Source organism: Zonotrichia leucophrys, chromosome 13 (assembly GCF_028769735.1).
Source record: "Zonotrichia leucophrys gambelii isolate GWCS_2022_RI chromosome 13, RI_Zleu_2.0, whole genome shotgun sequence".
Classification (NCBI taxonomy): Eukaryota; Metazoa; Chordata; class Aves; order Passeriformes; family Passerellidae; genus Zonotrichia; species Zonotrichia leucophrys.
In genome coordinates, this window is record NC_088183.1 from 9,721,538 (window position 1) to 9,740,786 (window position 19,249).

The 19,249-nt window shown below is 43.5% G+C and overlaps 1 protein-coding gene across 2 annotated transcripts; it reads left to right on the top strand.

The window, feature by feature from the left end:
- The first annotated feature begins 2,716 nt into the window (after positions 1-2,716).
- VDAC1 (voltage dependent anion channel 1) lies at positions 2,717-18,226 on the top strand. Of its 2 annotated transcripts, none has more exons than XM_064724900.1 (9): positions 2,717-2,868; positions 9,262-9,331; positions 9,889-9,938; positions 10,140-10,292; positions 10,383-10,435; positions 12,593-12,820; positions 15,776-15,926; positions 16,398-16,455; positions 17,288-18,226. In XM_064724900.1, the coding sequence occupies exons 2-9, from the start codon at positions 9,265-9,267 to the stop codon at positions 17,377-17,379; spliced, it is 852 nt and encodes a 283-aa protein (XP_064580970.1). In that variant the 5' UTR covers positions 2,717-2,868; positions 9,262-9,264; the 3' UTR covers positions 17,380-18,226. The 2 variants fall into 2 exon arrangements, with proteins under 2 accessions (XP_064580970.1, XP_064580972.1); XM_064724902.1 differs by having other exon boundaries at positions 2,739-2,868; positions 16,398-16,459; positions 17,288-17,521.
- Positions 18,227-19,249: the final 1,023 nt, after the last annotated feature.

Here is a 19,249-nt window from a genome sequence, read left to right on the forward strand (position 1 = left end):
TAAGAACTGCCAAAATAAAAGAGGGAACTGACATTTAGAGCATTTTGGATATTTCTTATACTGTAGAAGGAATTTGTAAAATTTAAACTGAAGTCACAAGCACAGATTTTCTCCATTGAGAACATCTAGTGTAATCCTCCTGTTCTTCTGGCACCCCTCAGGATAATCTACAGTTCATAACCTGTAGGAAAAATAGAGCCCAAGAGAGCAGATGACACTGATGCCCAACTCCATATGAGGAGATTTGCTGCCATCTTTTGGTAGATGTGTGTTCCAGAAATTAAAAAAAATTCTCTCACAGATACTAAATATTTTGTCCCTCTGCTCATTCTAAGCCCACCTGCAGCACCAGGCTCAGGAGGGATTTAAAACTATGTAAACCTGGCATTTGGGGACATAGTTTAGTGGTGGACTTGGCAGTGCTGGGTTAACAGTTGGACTTAATGATCTTCAAGGTGTTTTCCAATCTAAACAATTCCAGGATTCTGTGATTCTGTGAACTCAGCCTCTATTGCAGGGGCGGCCTGTGAAAATTAATCTCAGCCAATGATGCTCCAAGGAGCTCCCAAAATCCCTGTGGGGCTGGAGGGGTTCAATGTGAGGCACAGGCTGGGCTGGTTTCTTCATCGTCTGGCTGCTCAGAGAAAACTTGTAAGGAACAGGCTGCAATCTCTCTCTGCAGGTAACAAAATACTTCTTTATGCCCAGAAGTAATAAAATAATATATTTGATAATCTGGGGCAGCAGTAGGATGACGCATGGGGAGGGAGCAGGGCTGGGAGGGAGTGTTCCACAAATCACACTCACTATATCAGATTTACCTTTGCAGAGGGCAAAGAGCTGAGGCTGCACTTTGGCAGGGGCAGGTTGAGGAGCTGCTGCTCAGGGTGAAAGTGCACCTTTGTGACTGGGCCAAAGGAGTGTTGGGGAATATCCTGTGCCCCTGCTCCCCTCTGGGGCCCTGCCTCTGCCACAGCAGCCTCCTCGCTTCCCTTGCTCCTCTGACTCCTGGAGGAGGAGATTCATGCACCCCAGCAGAAAGCTGCCCACTGTTTTTTTTGTCGGGCTACTTTTTTTCATGGGACAGTGAGTGAAATCCAGGGCAGGCTTTGACAGGCCCCAGGATGCAGGAAAAGAGGGAAGGTACCAGCTGCTGCCAGAGGGAGAACAGAGAGGGTGTTGAGAGCTGACACTTCACCCTGACTGCAACTCTGCGCTCTGGTTACAACACCCACACTCGTGGTGGTGCCTGGATCAACAAAATGACTGTGGTCAGAAGAACTTTCCAAATTTGAAAGAGACCTCTTGTTTCTGTGGGTTCCTACCCTGGTGGCAGGCTGCACGCTTTATTTTAATGTGAATTTCATATCCAGCACAGTTCCTTCAGCCTTTGCTGCCTCAGCTGCCTTTCTAAGGTCAATATGTGGCTACACACAATCTTTTTCCCTCTACCACCCTGTCATGGCAAGAAATTCCTCAGATCCCACTGAATTCCACAAGCCACTTCATTTATACACTTCAGTTCAACATTAAGTTCCTAGCAGGGTTATTTAGTTTGAACCCTGACCAAAGTTCCCCAGTGCTGTGTGTGTGCTCAGCTGGATGACTCCAGCCTTGCTCCTGGGCTGTGCCAGGGCAGGCACCACTCACATGATGGGGTACAGCCCTGCCACAGCTGTGGGAGCAGTGTCCTTCAGAGAAATGCTCCTGGGAAAACAAAGGTATGAGCCAGGTGAGAGCACAAGCAGGGAAACTGCCTCCTCTCACCATCCATTGCCACTGTGCAAGGAAGAAAGAGTGGGAAAAAAATAATTAAAAAACAAAACAAACCAATGTTCCTGTGAGTGGGATGTAAACTCTCAGCAATGATTCTTATTTTGACACAGACATCTCCCCTGTGTGGTGAGGGCAGGAGGGTGATCAGCCAGACCACCAGCAGTTTCCTGGCTGGGATGATTCCCCTGTTTATCTTGTGGGTGATGCTCTGAGCATCCCAAGGACCTCCAACAGTGCAGGACTGGGTTGGTATCTCATCGTGAAAGTGGCCCAGCTCCACCACTGTTCCCCTCTGATAGCAGAGCACTCCCTGCCTGAGTGCTTTGTCACCAGGAGTGTTGCTCTGGACCCAGTCCAGCGTTCCTGTAAGCTGTGAGGGCTGATTCGTGTCTGAGGGGGAGTTAGGAAAGCCATCAGCTCCCTAATTCGTGAGAGCCTCTTCACACCCTGCAGTCAGTCCCCACGGGGGGAGTCTTGCTGCCTCGCTGACCCCTGGCTCCCTGACAGCTCCTTTGGACACTCACCAGATATCACACACAGCCTCGCCTGCTCACAGACCCTCTTTCAAATCCTCCCTCCCTTCTTTCCCATTAGTCGTGCCTCAACCAGGATATGGGGAATTGAAATTTTAACAACACGGAGAGTTAGAATTAAATTCTAAATTGAATTCTAGGCAATTTAGCTAATTCAGACTAAATAGGGACTTTCATGGAATCAGTGTAGTTTGGCTCGGAAGGGCCCTTTAAAAGTCACCTGGTCTCTTTTCCCGCAGAGCCGGGCACTCTGGTACCCGGGCGCTGTAGGTGCCCGGGGCTGTACTGGGGCTGGCCCCGGCGCATCCTGCGGATGCCGGGGCCCGCTGCGGTGCCTTGGCCGGGGCGCGGGGGGTGACCGGCTGAGCCCCGTGCCCGGGAGCGGCTCCGCAGCGCAGCCCGGGCCGCCCCGCCCGCCGCGGCCGCCCCGCCCCGCCGGTCCCGCCCGCCGTCACGCACCGCCGCCGTCGCAGAGCCCGGGGAGGCACCGGGCAGGGGCAGCCGCCGCCGGAGGAGGCCGAGGCGGAGCGGAGCGCAGCTGCCGCCGCGGCGGGGGCAGGTAGGGCCGTCCCGGGCTGGGTGCCGGGCCGCGGTGCGGGGCGATGCGATGCGGGCGGCGGGACCGGGCGCGGGGCATGCGTGGGAGCGGGGGCAGCCCGCAGCGCCCCGGGCGGGTTTGCCCACCCCGGCCCAGCGGAACGGGGATAAAACCGTGTCCTTACGTAATGCCGGGCATTGCGACGCGGGGGCCCGCTGGGGAGGCGCGGGTGGCCGGGACAGCGCGGCTGGCGGGACAGCGGGCGCGGCGGGGCCCCGGCGCCGCATCCCGGGATGCGCCGGCCGCGGCGGAGGCCGAGCTCGGCGGAGCGGGCGCTGGCCCCGTGATGGGAGGAGAAAGGTCACTGGGCCACGGCGGCTCCTGCGAGCGCTCCAGCATGCGGGACCGTTCTGCTCCTTCCCGGGAGGCAAAGGTCGAAGGTGGCCGTACCTGCCCGCGTTCAGCACCGTCTTGGCTCTGACATCCCTTTCACCTCGCTCTTCTGCGCCCCTGGCATCCTTCTTGTGGGTTGGCAGATTCATTCTGATATGTACCAAAGCCCCAAGCCTCAAGCCAAGCAGACAAACTGATTTCTTCTTTAATTTCATTCTGCTTATTCTCAGAATATAGGTTTGTACTTGTGGGGAATAATGTCAGTTTAAAAATCCCCATGTCTCTCCTTTCCGCTCCCATACCAAGTACTGTGGGGCTGCAGCAGCAGCTGCCTCGATTCTGCCTTGTCACAGCCCTTGCTGGGAACAACTCTTGCTGGAGGGGGGAAAACTCTTTGACTCATTCAGTCTTTAGGTATTTGAAAAATAAAAAAAAAAACGGTAACAAAATTTTCAGAAAATGGAGTGGAGCTGACTCATCATCAGTGACCAATGCAGGGTTGTGTCTCTGGGGAATATTTATAGTGATTCCAGCAGAAACAGATCCCAGCTTGTTTCTCAGATGACTTAGTAAGAATAGAGGTGTGTTGCAGTTTGTTTTGTTGGGTACAGTGGATGGTTGAATAATCACCTTTCTCGTGGCATTTCACCTATGAATTTTTGTCAGAAATGGGCTTTTGCACTATTGTAATGACACTCCAGAATAATGCCTCCCCTCAGCACTCTCCATCAAAGATTTGCACTGATCCACCTTTTCTTCCTGCCCACATTTTGGGGTGCGTGTATGGGGGTGTGAAGGTGTGGGGGACATCACTGCTGGCTGCTGTAGCAGCAAGAGGATGTCCCCAGCCCTGGTACTGTTAGGATGGAGGCAGGATGCAGCTCAGGCCTTCCTGGCCTTGGCATTTGCTGCAGGTAGGGAAAAACACATCCACTGGTGTAGCAGATGCTCCTTTCCTGTGAGCTGTCAGATCGTGCTGGGAGACAAAATTCCATTTTAATTACTCATGCCCATTGATGTGGTGCTGGGTGTTCCTGATGGGGCTGGGAGCGAGGGACATGTCCCTTCCTGAGCGCGCTGCCGGGCGTGCGCTGGCCTGGGCCTGCCATGCTGGTGCCACGGGGTGGGACAGCAGCACTGCTCTCTTCCTCCTCTGCAGGTATTTAACAGAAACAGCTGAATTTACCATGTGGGGATGTGGTTCTGTGTTCTTCCCTTGCAGTTTAGTAACTACAGTAGCTACAGCAAGCTGTGACTTCCCCCCCACAGTGAATTTAATCGATAGTTCTATGTGATAGTTTAATAAGGGGCTGCCATACAACACTGCAGTTCCTAATGTGTACCCTTATGATTAAGAGCAGGCTCTTTCTTTAATTCCATAATTAGTATAGCCTAAATAATAATATTTACATTTGCTTTTAAGGGGTTTATTTCCTTTATGCTCCTGTGTTTATTGGGCTACAGAGTTACTGCATAAACCCTTGTTTAAATGTGCTCCATCATGCATGCAGTTCCAGAGCAAAGCTCCAGCAGGAGGGCTGGGATCCTGTGAGTGACACAGGGACGCTGCGTGGCTTTATAATGTCTGCAACAAAAGAAATTGTGGACTCCCCATCTTAAATTTTGAGTCATAATGCTGCATGGATTATATGATGTTGGCACAGTAGCAATTTGGGACAAAAAGTGTTGTTAAGTATTGTGTGTAATAATGCCGAGTATTTACAAACCACGTGCTTTTACTGGCTTCTCAAAAGCCTCATGAATGTGCCTAACTTGATGTTTGACCTCTGTGTGACTGTGCATGTATTTAGGGGTAAGTGTGCTCTTAAATCTCTGCACAATGAGGCTGCTGAACCTGATCTGAAGTAGACTGTGGGCATGGCTTGAAGGAATTTGGGATCTGGACCATAAAACCCAACGTGTGGAGCCAGCACTGAGCTCCCCTGGGATGTTGTAGAGGGACACTGGTGCCAAGTGGAGTTGGTGCCTCCAGGCAGCCATGGGATGAGGAGGGAGCTGGGCCCTGCTCTGTCTGAGAGCAAAGCCCCATCCTCTGTGGTGCACTGACACAACAGACATTGGCTGGGAAATGACACTGCCCACGCTGGGGGTCCAGAAAGGCACCTAAAAGCTGCTTCATTCCAAGGAATAATTTTTCCTTAAATGAAAAATTTCCTAAATGAAAAATAAATTAGTATTCTTTTTAACCTTGAGGCAAAAGAGCCTCATGTGGGTTTTTCCCCATGCAGACAGACCGTACCTGGTCACATAACCCAATGCCGTCTGTCCCTCCCAGCTGCTCCTAGCAGCTGTAATGTGTCCACCCAGCAAAGTAGCACCTTTTGTTACTTGCAAAAGTAGCAAGTGCTGTGCTACTTTCATGCTTTTGGAGACAGGGAGCTGCAATGTTCAGAACTATGGGTACCATCAAGAAATGGTACATGAGTTCAGATTTATTGGAATAAAATGTGGCTGCATAAGGATAAATCCAACCTTTTTACTTTCTTAGCCTGCAGTCTGATAGACTTCCATTGTCTTCATGGGAATTTTATTCTTATAATAGACTTGATTCTTATCTTAAATTTTTAGATCCTTCCTTTCCCCATGTAAATATCATAAACCTGATAAATATGTGCAGGGAAACTTTAACCTAGGCATGTATGACAGTTATCAAGCAGAGATGAGTTTTCCTTTGGTTGCAGCCAATCCTTGTATTTGCCAGGGCACCCTGTGGGTTTGTTACTTTTTGGACTGAATTTGATTTAATTGCTCAGAATTGCATCATAGAGTGAAAACTTTGCCATCTGTGACTGGAAAATACTGCCACTGGAAAATACTCAAATTTGGCCTGCTGTAATGAAATCTTCACTGGGGCTGCCTCTTGGGTCCTGCAGCTCCAAAGAGAACTCCTGTTTTCTCCCTGTGGCAATTATAAATCAGGTATTCTTGGAGGTATGCTCACAGCAGCACTTGGAGCTTACTCCTCAGTTCAGGTTTTCTTCAGTCATCACTTGTGCTATGCTGTTTCTTACTCAAGAAACAAAAATATTTCCCCCCTTAGAACACATTACAGATATTCTGCTTGGCCTGCTCTGTTGAGGTCCACAGTCACGCTGAGCTATTTGCACAGTTGGACAAGGATAAAAGCAGTGAATTCATTTCAGTCCAAACCTAATCTGAGTTAATGTGCAGGGATCCCACTGGTGAAAAGCAAGGGCACTTGGCCACGGCCATTCCTTGATCCTTTAAGAGTTTGAATCCCTGCTAAGCATGCTTGTCTTACAACCTGTACTCGCACAGGATGTAATCAGGTTTGTTTTCCATCTGTTAAACAAGAGCCTTCTTATTAGCCAGTGCAAACAGAAATTTTTGTTTTGTTCTTGCTGACAATGGCAAGGTTAGCCACCAAGTACACAGCTCCTAGCGTTTTCCACACTCAGCAGTTTTAAACACCTTGCTCTGTGTGTGTTATATGATTTGCCTTACAACCAGCAGGGATTTGGCTTTCAGTATTGTCCCCTAATTATAGTAATTGCCTAAGTGGAGCTCTCATGTCTCCCACTGTTCTGGGCCCAGACTGCAGCAGTGGAGCAGCCTGGCACAGCTCATGCACCTGATGAGCCTGGCCACAGCCAGAGGGGATACACAGGCATCAGGGAACAAAACTTGGCTTCATGGGTGTGGAGAAGGGAAAAACATGACTGAAAAAATCCAGCCCAAAAGCATACAACATTCATTTATAAAGAAAATATTTTGATTTTATGAAGTGACTCAAAGGGACTGTTGATAAAATAGGTCTGATAGATTCTGAGATGCAGCTGGCAGAGCAGTGCATTATCTTTCAAAGCAATGCTTATTTGATTTTTCAAGTGCAGAGATTTGTAATATTTTTAATTTTTGATGATGCTAAATGGCAATATCCATCAGAGGGTTCTCATGGGGCTGGGCTGCTCTGGCAAGGCCGAAGCATTTGCTGTACACAGACAGCTCTTAGTGACTCCTGCCAACCTCTCCTGAGTGCTGCCTGACTTTGGGGGGTGATTTCCAAGCAGGGTATTGTATCTGCTTCTAGTGACTTCAATGAGGAGCAGAGGAATTACTTACACAAATATGGTAATACTTTTTTAAGGGTTTTTTCTGCTTATGTTTTTGGGGTTTTTTCCCTTTTTCTTCCTCCTTTTTAAGGCTAATTTTGTGTACAAAAATTAAATCCCTGTTTTTATGTTTTCACAAAACAAACCCAAGCAGAGAAATTTACGTGCAACATAAGCAGCTAAATATGCTTTGGAATATGAATTAAAAAAAAATTAACTCTTTAGCTGGTTGTGTATTTGAGGATGCATTTTAATAGTGGATATAGCTGGGAAGAAATGACATGCACCCAGGTAGTCTGCAACTGAAGCTACACCATAGTATGTGCCCTTGTATCCTACTTTATGTTCTGAAAAGACCGTTTGCTTTTAATTCAGCCACCAGATCTGTTTTGTTCCCTCTAGGATAGGGATTCTTCCTTTATGCAATAGCAATATCCTGCTTTAACAGGCCCCAGCTTGTTGTCTGGAGTGCTTGAGGCGCTGAGTGACTGCAGAAAGTCCCTATCTGATCTCCATGGGGTGGTGAGCTCGCCTGAGAGCTGCATCCCAGGCTGCAGCCAGGGAGATATTAAGGCACCCTCGTGTTTGGACCTAGTGGGTTTGTGTGGGATTTAAAGGAGTTGTTTTCTGCCAACATTGAATGCTCAGGAGTAACAATGTGAGGCAATTTTTTAAGCATTTGCATGCATATGTAGTAAACTGCTTATTACTTTTGAATAGCCAAAACGTTAGTGAATATGGAATTTTAGTGCAACATCTGGTATCAAGAGGATTAGCTTTATAAGTATAATTTATCTCCTTTGCTGTGTAGAATTTGGAAATCTTGTCTACAAAGACAGAAGATGTGCACCATTTCAGATAGCTTGACTTTGTCTCCCCTAAAGAAATGACTTTATTTGAATAAGGGAGTAGAAATTATTGTACTTGGATAAAAAAGGAGATTTTCTTGGTTTGTTCCTCTCAGAATCCTATTTTCTCCTCTGTGTATGGTGAGACAATTTTCCCAGTGACAGAGAAAATGGGATGCATTTATGTCTTTTGCAAGAGGCCACTGAACTAAGAATGTCAGGGCCTGCTGAAGATGGGAAAGTGAGGGGCTCCATGGCAGTGTGGGCATCCCTCAGACACAAAGCACAGTGGAGGAAGTTGCCCCTGCAGCGTCCCCAGCCCTGGGCTGCCTTTGCAGGGAGCTCCAGTCTGCATTTTGCTGCTGAAGCAGGGTTGTGGCTGCCCTCCCGATGGCCTGGCCTCACAGGGTAGCCTCTCTGCAGGCTGAATTTTTCTCAGCAAGGTCAGTTTTTTCTCAGGTGCACAGAAAAACACCGAAAGGTCAAAGTCTAGGGAGAGACATTAACCCATTAATAGTGATAGTAAAGTCAAAGAAAACTGAAGCATAAGAATGTCCATTTATTGATTTTGCTGACATAATTTTTATCCATTTACTGTTCTGAATTAGGGGAAGAGAAATGTTCCTGATGGTAGATGCTTGTTCTGGTTACATTTCCTTAGTGAATGAGTTGGGGTCCTAATGCTTTACATCAGAATGCAGAGATCCATTGCGAGAAAAAGAAGAAACATTTCCGAGAAATGGTTTGAAAAAAACAGAAGTTCATTTGTGAGTTACTCTGATAAGAAAACAACAGTTAACTCTTTAGAAAGGCATAGACAGTTCCTTTTAATTAGCTCTGCAGCCTGTTTCACATCTTTAGTGGCAAGTACATGGACATTGCTGCTGCTGGCTCCCGAGCAAAATGAAATCACACCGTTTGCAATAGCTGCTTTCTTCAGGCTGTATTTAGGTGGTGGGTGTGGGATACAAAATGAAAGAGGCTGAAATGAGCTTAAGTTTCTTGTTGCTTAAATGAATTAAGTAAATTTATGAATACTGTAGTTTCCTTTTTTTTATTTCTTAAATTTTCCTTTCCAGAAAATGGCTGTTCCACCTGCATATGCTGACCTGGGCAAATCTGCCAGAGATATTTTCACCAAGGGATATGGTAAATAAAGCCAAAATAAGTTTGGGCATTTGCTGTCTACCTGATTCCTGAAACTGTTAGGATTTTATTACTTTCCCCTGAAAATACTCCAATTATTTCCATTAGAATCCACAGAATCACAGCTTCACATTGCCCTTGCTGTTTAGAAAGGGAGGGTAACTTACTTTTCTTTTGATAAAATTCTTCCTGTTCCCCACAGAACTGTTGTTGGTTTTGTGAGAAAATTGTGTGCTGTATTTTGGCTGTGCCCTTGTATTGATGAACAGGATCACTGATGGCAGTAGTTTGCTTATGAACAGAATGCTGCTCACTGGGAATAAAAGTATTATTACCTAATTTGGTCCCAGTTATATTGCTGAGGTCAATGGGATTCATCAGTCAAGTGCTATCTGAAGTGGGTACAAGCTGCTTCTTAGAAACACATGGTTTGATAACTGTACCCTTGGTTTAACTATTTAATAGTTCACAGGTGATTTAGAAGAGAGTTTTAAGAAATAAATCAGAAATGCTTTTCAAATAAACATATATATGATTCATATTTTTTACTTACTCTCTAGGTTTTGGGTTAATAAAGCTTGATTTGAAAACAAGATCTGAAAATGGACTGGTGAGTTTGAAATCCAAAACATTGCGGTGGTTTTGTGATTACTGTATATTTCTTTTAAAAATAAATATATTTGTATTTATATGAACTAATATTTAACAAATTATAATGACTGATATGTCCTGCAAGTATAAGCATTTGCTTGATTGTATATATGTATATATTGACAAATACATATGTGTATAAATTATTTTTTTCTTTCAGGAATTTACAAGCTCAGGTTCAGCAAACTCAGAAACAAACAAAGTCAGTGGTAGTTTGGAAACAAAATATAGATGGGTGGAATATGGATTGATGTTCACAGAAAAGTGGAACACTGACAACACACTAGGCACTGAGATTACTCTTGAAGATCAGGTAATTTTTGGCTCCAGTAAAGCAATTTACAAATTCACATATGCCAATGTCTAATTAGAAATCCAATCACTGAATTTCTTTTCTGTTCAGCTTGCACGGGGCCTGAAGCTGACCTTTGACTCCACCTTCTCTCCTAACACTGGGTAAGAAATGAGTAAGCTAAAGTGACAAAAAAGGCATTTTAAAGTATTTGTCCTGAGATATCAAGACAGGTAATAATCAGCCTGTGTATGATGAAATCAGGTCGATGTCATTTACACCTTAGTGTTAATAATCCCTTTATAATCCTTAACTATAGCAAGCAAACTTAAACACAATAGCTTGAAAATTATAGTTAGAATTAGAGAGTGAAGAAAAAGTTGTGGTTTTGCTCCATTGTGTATTTCTGGCCATGTCAGAGGATGAGCTGCTGCCTCAATAAAAGCACCAAACAAGTCAGCTGTAATGCAAAGCTTAACGAGCTCCAGGGGCCAGTTGGCCACAGCTCTGATAGGCTGACACAGAACTGGGCTCTTGTCCCGAGCTGAATTTATCATCTGAATTCTTGCAGGCCACAGTGTGCCTGGGTGGTGGATGAGTATTCCTCACATGGTGATTGGATGCCATGTTTTATGTGGGCCAGAGGGATTAAGCAGCAGCTGTAGTTCTAGATGTTAGTTTATTTTTTTCCCCTGATTATCTGTGCAAGCAGTGCTGCCAGTGAGTGAAAAGACTCTGCACATCAGCTTCCCAGAGCAGCAGACTGCACTGCAGGCTCTCAGGGTAATAGTCCCAGGGGAGCTTTCACCCTGTCTTTTAGATTTAGTGTTCTGCATTGTCAGCTGCTTTCAGTCCACTCCTAATTCTACATTAAAAAGATATTTTTGTTAATCAGAAAAAATCTCAGGTAGATTTTTATAATTATTTCTTAACTGGTAGGATTCTTAGGGAAATTAAAAGGAAAAACCTTGTTCAAGAATGATGTTACAGGTCTAGAACTATTTCTTGGGCACTTCACAGACACTGTAGTTATGATTGCCTCAAGAGAACTGTTAAATGTGGTTAAATAGAGTGAGATTCAATCCTGCTGTGACCTGGCTTAGTTTGACAGTGATGCACCGTGACTGAATATGAGATTTCTTCTCCCCTCCTTATTACTTACTGACTGTGACAAATCTTTCAGCAGGTAAAGTCATTTTTTGGAGCACTCTGTGTTCTTACCTCTGTCCCTGTGACATTGGTGGGAGAGGTACTGCTGGCTTTTACAGAAGTTGCAGATGAGTGCTTTTGGCACTCCTGCACTTTATTTCTGATTTGCAAAACACAAGAAATTCCTGGGTCTGAGCTAATAATAATAATAAAAAGAGATCAGTTTCTGTGTGGGTCTGATACAGCACTGAAACTGTTCCTGGAGGTTGTTTTTGTTAGCTGACGTGAAAGGTTGATTTGAAATTTCAAATTAGCCTGACTTTTCAGAAAGATTTCAATAAAGATTTGGTCAAAGACAGAAGACACTTATAAAAAGAGAAGAAAAAAATATTAAATTAAGAGTCACTGAATATATTAGACATAACTCTCTTGCCTTGTGAAAGTCTGTACCCTTGATGTAAATCAACCTAAGAACACATGAGAAAATACTGTTCTGGCCAATAGTATAAAAATAAACAAGTGACTCAGGAAAGTTTATTTCTGCCTTAACCTGGCAGCTTTCTGGTGGCTGTATATGGCTGTAACCATTAAAGTTCACAAAATACCATAAGGAGAAATGGGGATGTCAGAGCCACTGAAGCAGCCTGCTCACAGCAGAGATTTTCACAAAGTAGTGATTTCCTAATGTCTGTCACAGTGAATAAAATTACCCAATTCACTAGGATTGTCTAAAAATTGTTTGCCTGGGATTGCCAAGACTTTTGCTTGGGACAGGCAAGCAAGTCCACTACTGTGGACTTCTGGTGGCAAACCTGTAAACTTCTACAGTTTCCATTCCTTCCCTGTATGTACCAAACTTCCAAAACCGTTTGGTTGGAGATGAGGATATGGTTTTGTTAATTCCCATCTGTGTGTGTCTGTTTTTCAGAAGACAGTCCAGAAGTGCTTTGGGGGCACCACAGCACATTTTATAGCTCATTTGCAAAGAATTCACTGTAGCTGACTTAGGATTTTGTAAAGGTGAACATGACAAGGTGACATATCATGTGGCTCTCTAGGGATGCACATGTTGTCTTCAGGAACTATTACACTAAGTTAAATAAGTGATATGATGGAATTGCTACCTACAGGTGTACCTTTGCAAAGATATGATATCTGTCTTTTCTCTTTAGGAAAAAGAGTGCTAAAATTAAGTCGGGGTACAAAAGGGAGCACATCAACATTGGCTGTGACATGGATTTTGATATTGCGGGTCCTTCAATACGTGGAGCTCTTGTGCTGGGCTACGAGGGGTGGCTGGCAGGCTACCAAATGACTTTTGAGACAGCAAAGTCTAGAGTAACCCAGAGCAACTTCGCTGTTGGCTATAAGACTGATGAATTCCAGCTTCATACTAATGTGTAAGTATTGGCAGACAGGCACTAAAAAGGAATTTGGAAGGATTTTGCTGCTTACTAAACAATGAAAGGGTCAGAGGTTCAGCAATGGTGAACAAGGAAATGGTGAATTGGAAATTAATTCTTCATTAAAGATGTCAAGCTGTATTTTTTCAGCTGCATTACCTTTTCTTTGGGTTGTGTGGGTGAGGGAGTGCGTGATGGAAGGAACTGGAACTCACTGAGCACCCAAGGGTCCAGCGTCTGTCTAACAGATAAGGACTGTTAGAATCCATTAGTGATATAATAAAAAAAGTAAGTTATAAAAATACTCTTTGTGAAAGCTGAAATAAAAGCATTGCTTTCCTTTTACATCTGTGAACATTAAGCAAAATGGTGGTTTGATGTGTAGATGAAAGAGTTAATCAAGAGAGTGAACAAGAACAGGCAAAAGGGAATGACTGGAAGAGACAGGGACTGGGTTTGTTCTAGTACTGGAACGGATATGGTGTAAAAGTTTATTTGGTATTGCAACTTCTAATAATATATTTACACAAGTACTTGTCCTTTCTGAATGTATCAACAGTGGGAAACCAGGATCAAATTCCATGAAAACTTAAATTTCTCTCTCTGCTGTTCCTCTTAAAAAGGCAATTTATGCCTTTGCTTTGGGAAGACAGTTTTTTAAGATGAGGCAATCCCTAATCCATTCTCCTGGCCCCCCCTTTCCGTGCCCTTGGGTAATTGGATATTTTGCATGTAGCAGAGCTATTCCAGGCTGTTTCCATCTGGGGGCTGAACAACTGTTCTGCCTTCCTAGAGCTACTCCTTCAAAGGCCTTCTGTTCCGTTTCCCGCTGTTTTGCAGCGAGCTGGTTGAGGAAGCTCCCGCTGCCTTACAGAACAATCGAACCCCCACAGCCCAGACAGTGTGTTTGAAGGATTGCCAAAGCACAAAACTGTGGGCAGAAAACTTCCATCAAAACAATATGTGGGGTCCCCTTCCACTCAGGATTTAGAAGTTGCTCCTTCAAGTGCAATGACTTTCAGCTTAGTTGTGCTGGAGCAGTTCAAAACATTGTATTATTGGCTTTTGCTATAAAATGCTGTGGTTATTATTACTGTTAATTAAAGCAACAGCAGAAACTCATAGCAGCAATGGGGGCTCAGATATTTTCTTGTATTCCTGAGGGTCTGCTTCTCAGGTTGCTGTTATAGTACAAAATTACAGATGTATGATACAAATAGAAATCTTATTTATTTTTAATCATAGATTAGTTAGGTGGTTGATGTATTTCAGCTTTGAAAACATGTCAGAGCTTTTGTATGATCCCAGAAAGTGCTGTGTATGGAACTTCCCTCACTAGGCTGCTTGGTTTTTACATCTACACAGGTCAGTGTTTCACTGGGATGCTGTGGCAGAGCAGATAATGTAACTAGGTGGGGCATGAAGCATGTTTTTTTTTTTTGTTCCATAAACCAGATGGGGACTCTAGAAAGTTACTTGCCTTCAGGGTGCCTTAATATATTAAATTTCATAGGGGGCTAGTGTTATTTTTTTACTATAACTAAATTAAAAGTGCTATTATTGGCATAAAAATGCTATTATTACCATTAGAGTTAAAAAAGAAGTTGAAAGTATTATTATTATTATTCTTTAATAATAAAAACAAGGGAGGTAGGGCTGGATATTTTCTAGTTTTATATATGACTTTCCTCATTTTTTAAGCATAGCTCAGACCGCCCCCCCCCACTAATGTTGCAGGTCAAGACAGAGCTGTGTGGGAACCTTGCACAAAATCTGCCTGTATAACCAGCTCTCCTCAGTCCTTTTTAATCCCTCCTTTTCTTGAGAGCCAAGCACATGCAGTTAATGTGAGCTTCAGTCTTATCTGAAGTAAGTATTGTAGTGTTTTTCTGGAAGAATTGCTCTAACAATTTAAGAGGCTGTTGCTATTGCTTGAACTGCTAAATAGGCATATCACTGCTGTTTGTGCAACTGTTATGAATTAAAGAATATCAGACCCAAGGGGTAAAAGGGAAAAGATCCTAAATCCACCCCTTTTGTAATCATTAAAGGTCTGGTGTACTCTAATAATTGGAACCAGATTATTTCACAGTTTAGAAGAACCCTGGATATTCCTGGGGTTTGAAGCCTGTTTTCTACAATATGTGTCCTCTCTTTAAGAAGATAAGCAAAAGTGGAAATTCAGATGCTCACTGGTTTATGAGGAGTGCAAGGCCTTTAGCAGTCTCTTGGTCTTGTTTTTATGATCTGCATGCTCTAACATTTTACCTTTTATTTACCACACTTTATTCCTGTGTGACAATGGGGCAGTAGTAATTGGAATTTGTGCTAGTCACCATTCAGCTGTGGGCCAGTGCTCTCTGGAAAGCAAAATTAGTTCAATTTCTGTTTCTAGTCCATAGACCTTAGCACAGATGTACCATAAGGACTGTTGCAAATGGAACTCATTTGCAAAAGTCTGTAGACTTGCCCATTAAATTGGCATCTTCCCCTGTGATACAGTTCCTCTGTGTCTGGTAAAAGCATGCTGACATGGCAGTTTTGGGATGACTCAGGCTCTGTGACTGGGGTACAGCCCTCTCAGGGCACAAGGAAACATTTGCCAGGGAAAATAATTATTTCAGAGTCACACAGGGAAAAATAAACCTCTCTCCTACAAAGATTTCCATCTACAGGAAAGGGAAAATTAGAAGCTGTCATCGTTGGTCTAATTTTTGATAGTTTGTAATTTTTTTTTTTTCCACTTTAGAAGTTGTGGATATATAATAATCTGCAATGAATTGAAGCATCTAAAAATAGCTTCATAACCAATCTGGCCTAATGTCTCTATCTTAGTTGTTATAGGGATATTTAATGAGGTGTAAGTGGATGTTGTGCAAATACAGCTCTTACTGGAAAAATAAAAGATTGTTTTGGGTGCTGTTTAAAACGACACTAATGCATTCCTTCCAGGAATGATGGAACAGAGTTTGGCGGCTCCATTTACCAGAAGGTGAATGATCAACTGGAAACTGCTGTGAATCTGGCCTGGACAGCTGGAAATAGCAACACTCGCTTCGGAATAGCAGCCAAGTATCAGATTGACCCAGATGCCTCTTTTTCTGTGAGTCCTGTGCATGTACATTTCTATGCATTTGAAAATAAGTGCTTGTAATGGAAAAGGAAAGCAGCCTTTCCATCAGCAGAGTCTTGACGCAGTTCTGTGCTGTGGAGTTGGATCTGTTTGTTTTGGTTTTGGCAGCCTGAGAGCACAGCTATTGGATTTTCCTTAAAGGAGACACAGAATGTTTTATTGTATTACTGGGCACTATTTTGAGACTGTTTTTGTGTCATTCTGGAAAAAATTAAAAATTATGTTAATAAACCCATTCTTTTCTACAGTGACTGTAGATTCTTTGAGATTTGGGATTTAAGTTGTAGAAAAATTAACTCTAGATTTATCTGGGATTTAAAACTTGAAATCCCAACATGCTTAAAAGCTATTGCATAATTCTCAGGAATGGAGAACTTTGAAGAAAGATACTAAATTATTTACTATTTATTACTAAATAATGCTTTATTGTTTCCCTTTAAGGCTAAAGTGAACAACTCCAGTCTGATTGGGTTAGGATACACTCAGACTTTAAAGCCAGGTAAGTCTATGCAGAAAAAAGTCTGAATCAATAAACAGATACTTTAATCTTGAAATATCAGAAGTTTTTTGGTGATAAAGTATGATGGGTTTTGTAAGATTGCTCTTCATGCTTGGCAAGCCAGTGATGAACTTTTCTAGGGACTGTTCTGTTAATTTTGGATATCTGTTGGAAGCAGAATTATTAGAGACCATTGTCTGCTGACCAGTCAAATAGTCTCTCATGTTGATATAAAATATGTGAATAATTTTTTGTGCCACAGATCAGTAACTAAATTTTTAATATTTCAGAGGCTTCCTATTACAGAGTTTATTCTTCTTAAAAATGTGACTTTCTCAAGGTCCCCTGGCCCAGGAAGAGGGCGATCTTTCTGCTGCAAAATTGGTTTTAATGTAGTGTAATAAATCTGCTGCCAGAATACTGAGCAGATTGACATGAGATATTACAGCAGATGGGGCTTGGGCTTTTTCATATCCAGATTTTAAAGTGGTTTAGAAAGGTGAGTATGTATCAAGGTCCCAGGTTTTTATAATCCTGGACTCTGAAATTAGATTAATCAGTAGACCAGCAGCAGTGAATTGGCTCAGAGCTTTAATTACTCAAAGTGATAAAAAGCAGAATCTATCATCATGGTTTATTATAAATTTCATAATTCAGAAAGATTTCTTATCTGTAAATTGTTTTAAAATGCCCAGTCCTTCCAAGGCCAGCTGCCAAATCCCATTAACTTGGCTACCCAATAAATTAAAGCAGTAACAGACATGGCACTTTCTGAACATAAAGCTCATTCCAAATTTTAAGTTGACTTTTCTCTCCCTTTTCTCTTTTGCAGGTATCAAACTGACGTTGTCAGCTTTGTTGGATGGCAAGAATATCAATGCAGGGGGTCACAAACTTGGTCTAGGATTGGAATTTGAAGCATAAGGAGTGATTTCATAATTGCTAATCTGAAAATACAGCATAGCTACCTTCAGAAAATAGTGTACCTTTCAATGTTTTGTCTGGGGTGCAAGTGTTGCTACGTATCTGTCCTGCTAGTCCTGGTTAAAGACAGCTAAGCTTTAAAAATGATGTTAAAGAAGTGGAGACAAAATCATGAATAAAAAATCCTAGCTTTTTTTTTTAATGTAATTGCTCATCACATCTGTCAGCTGCCACATGTTAAGAAGAAGGAAGGTGTTGATTACCTCTATTATTATAATGATGGCACAAGGAATGTGATAATGTGTTATAAACCTGGGAATTGCAGACCACTATATTGTACTGTTCATTGTGTAAGCAAAATGTTCTGACACCTAAGGTTTCAGTCAGTGAGGGAATGTGCAAAACTGTCTGAAAAAGGGATTTTAAAATTTATTTTTTTAGATATGTGTTTCATCCATGGTTTGTCTTACTTGGTTATCCCACACCTCCTGCTGTCTCCAGAATGCTTTAGGTTTGTCTACCTTGTCCAAGTCCTTGTGGAGGAGGTTTGATGTGACTCAGCCAATACTGCCTGTCCTGTGTTGTGGTTCCTTCCCCTTGCACTGATGAAAAAGCTTGTAAAATGGACATAATCAGGGAAGAGTCTTTGCAACTGCAATCACATAGTTGCATCACTAATTCTAAAACGGAGTTTTCTTTTATTACCACTTTTTTTTAGCAACTAAATGGGTACATTTTTAGAGAGTCTTCCATTTTGTGTGGAACTAGACCCCAAAATGCTGTACTTGACACTACTAAAAATGGATAAAAAACCCAAACCTGACTTGAATAAAATATTGAAATGTCATCTTTTACTCTGTGTTTGTATTAGTTGTGAAAACAATTTCATCTACATTTGTGGCTCCAGCAGAAGACTGGAAACATCTTCGTGCGTGTTTTGTACCACACAAGCCAAAAATATTTAGTAGAATTAAATTCCAGATGTGACACTGTCCTTAGTGCTGCCGAAGCTCTGACAACTGCACATTACATGTTTATCTCATGGATAAAACAAGATGACTTATTTGTCCTTTATTACAGAATTCATTAAGTGGATTACCTCCGTATAAACAAGTATGTGTGGGCAATGAACAGCTTGGATCAACTTCAGTGGCTGTTGATCAGTATTTGTATTTTTCACGAGGAGGCCATGGCCGTGGGTGGCTGCAGATGGCAAAAGCTGCGGTGCAGGATGTGCCCGATGAGGCAATGCCATTGCGACAGCGACACATTGCAGAGCCACCACCTCAGGGACAGCCCACAGCTTGGGCAAGGCTGGCATCCCTTCAACGGGGCACTGCAGAGCCACCAGGGCAAGGCTGGCATCCCCTCAAGGGGACACTGCAGAGTCACCACCTCAGGGGCAGCCCACAGCTTGGGCAAGGCTGGCATCCTCTCACCGGGACATTGCAGAGCCACCTCAGGGACAGCCCACAGCTTGAGCAAGGCTGGCTTTCCCCTCACCGGGAGCCATTCCTATTTCAGACATTTAACCCAGTGCTCCCGGGAGAAGCGGAGCCCTTCCAGACATCACCGGTCCAAAAGAACCGTGTGCAGTCAGCTCCCAGGAGCATGGCAGACACAAGCAGTGAGAGGAGCAGAACTACCCTAAAGTTGAGACTGAAGCATCAATATTCAGATCAGATATTCAGGACAGCTTTGTCACTGTCGGGGTGGCCGGGCGTTGGAGCGGCTGCCCAGGGAGGCGGTGGAGTCACCAGCCCAGGAGGGGTTTCAGAGACGCCGGGATGTGGCGCTGGGTGATGTGGTTTAGGGTAACGGTGGCGGTGGCAGTGCCGTTGGAGGGTTGGTCGGGACGGTCTAACAGGTT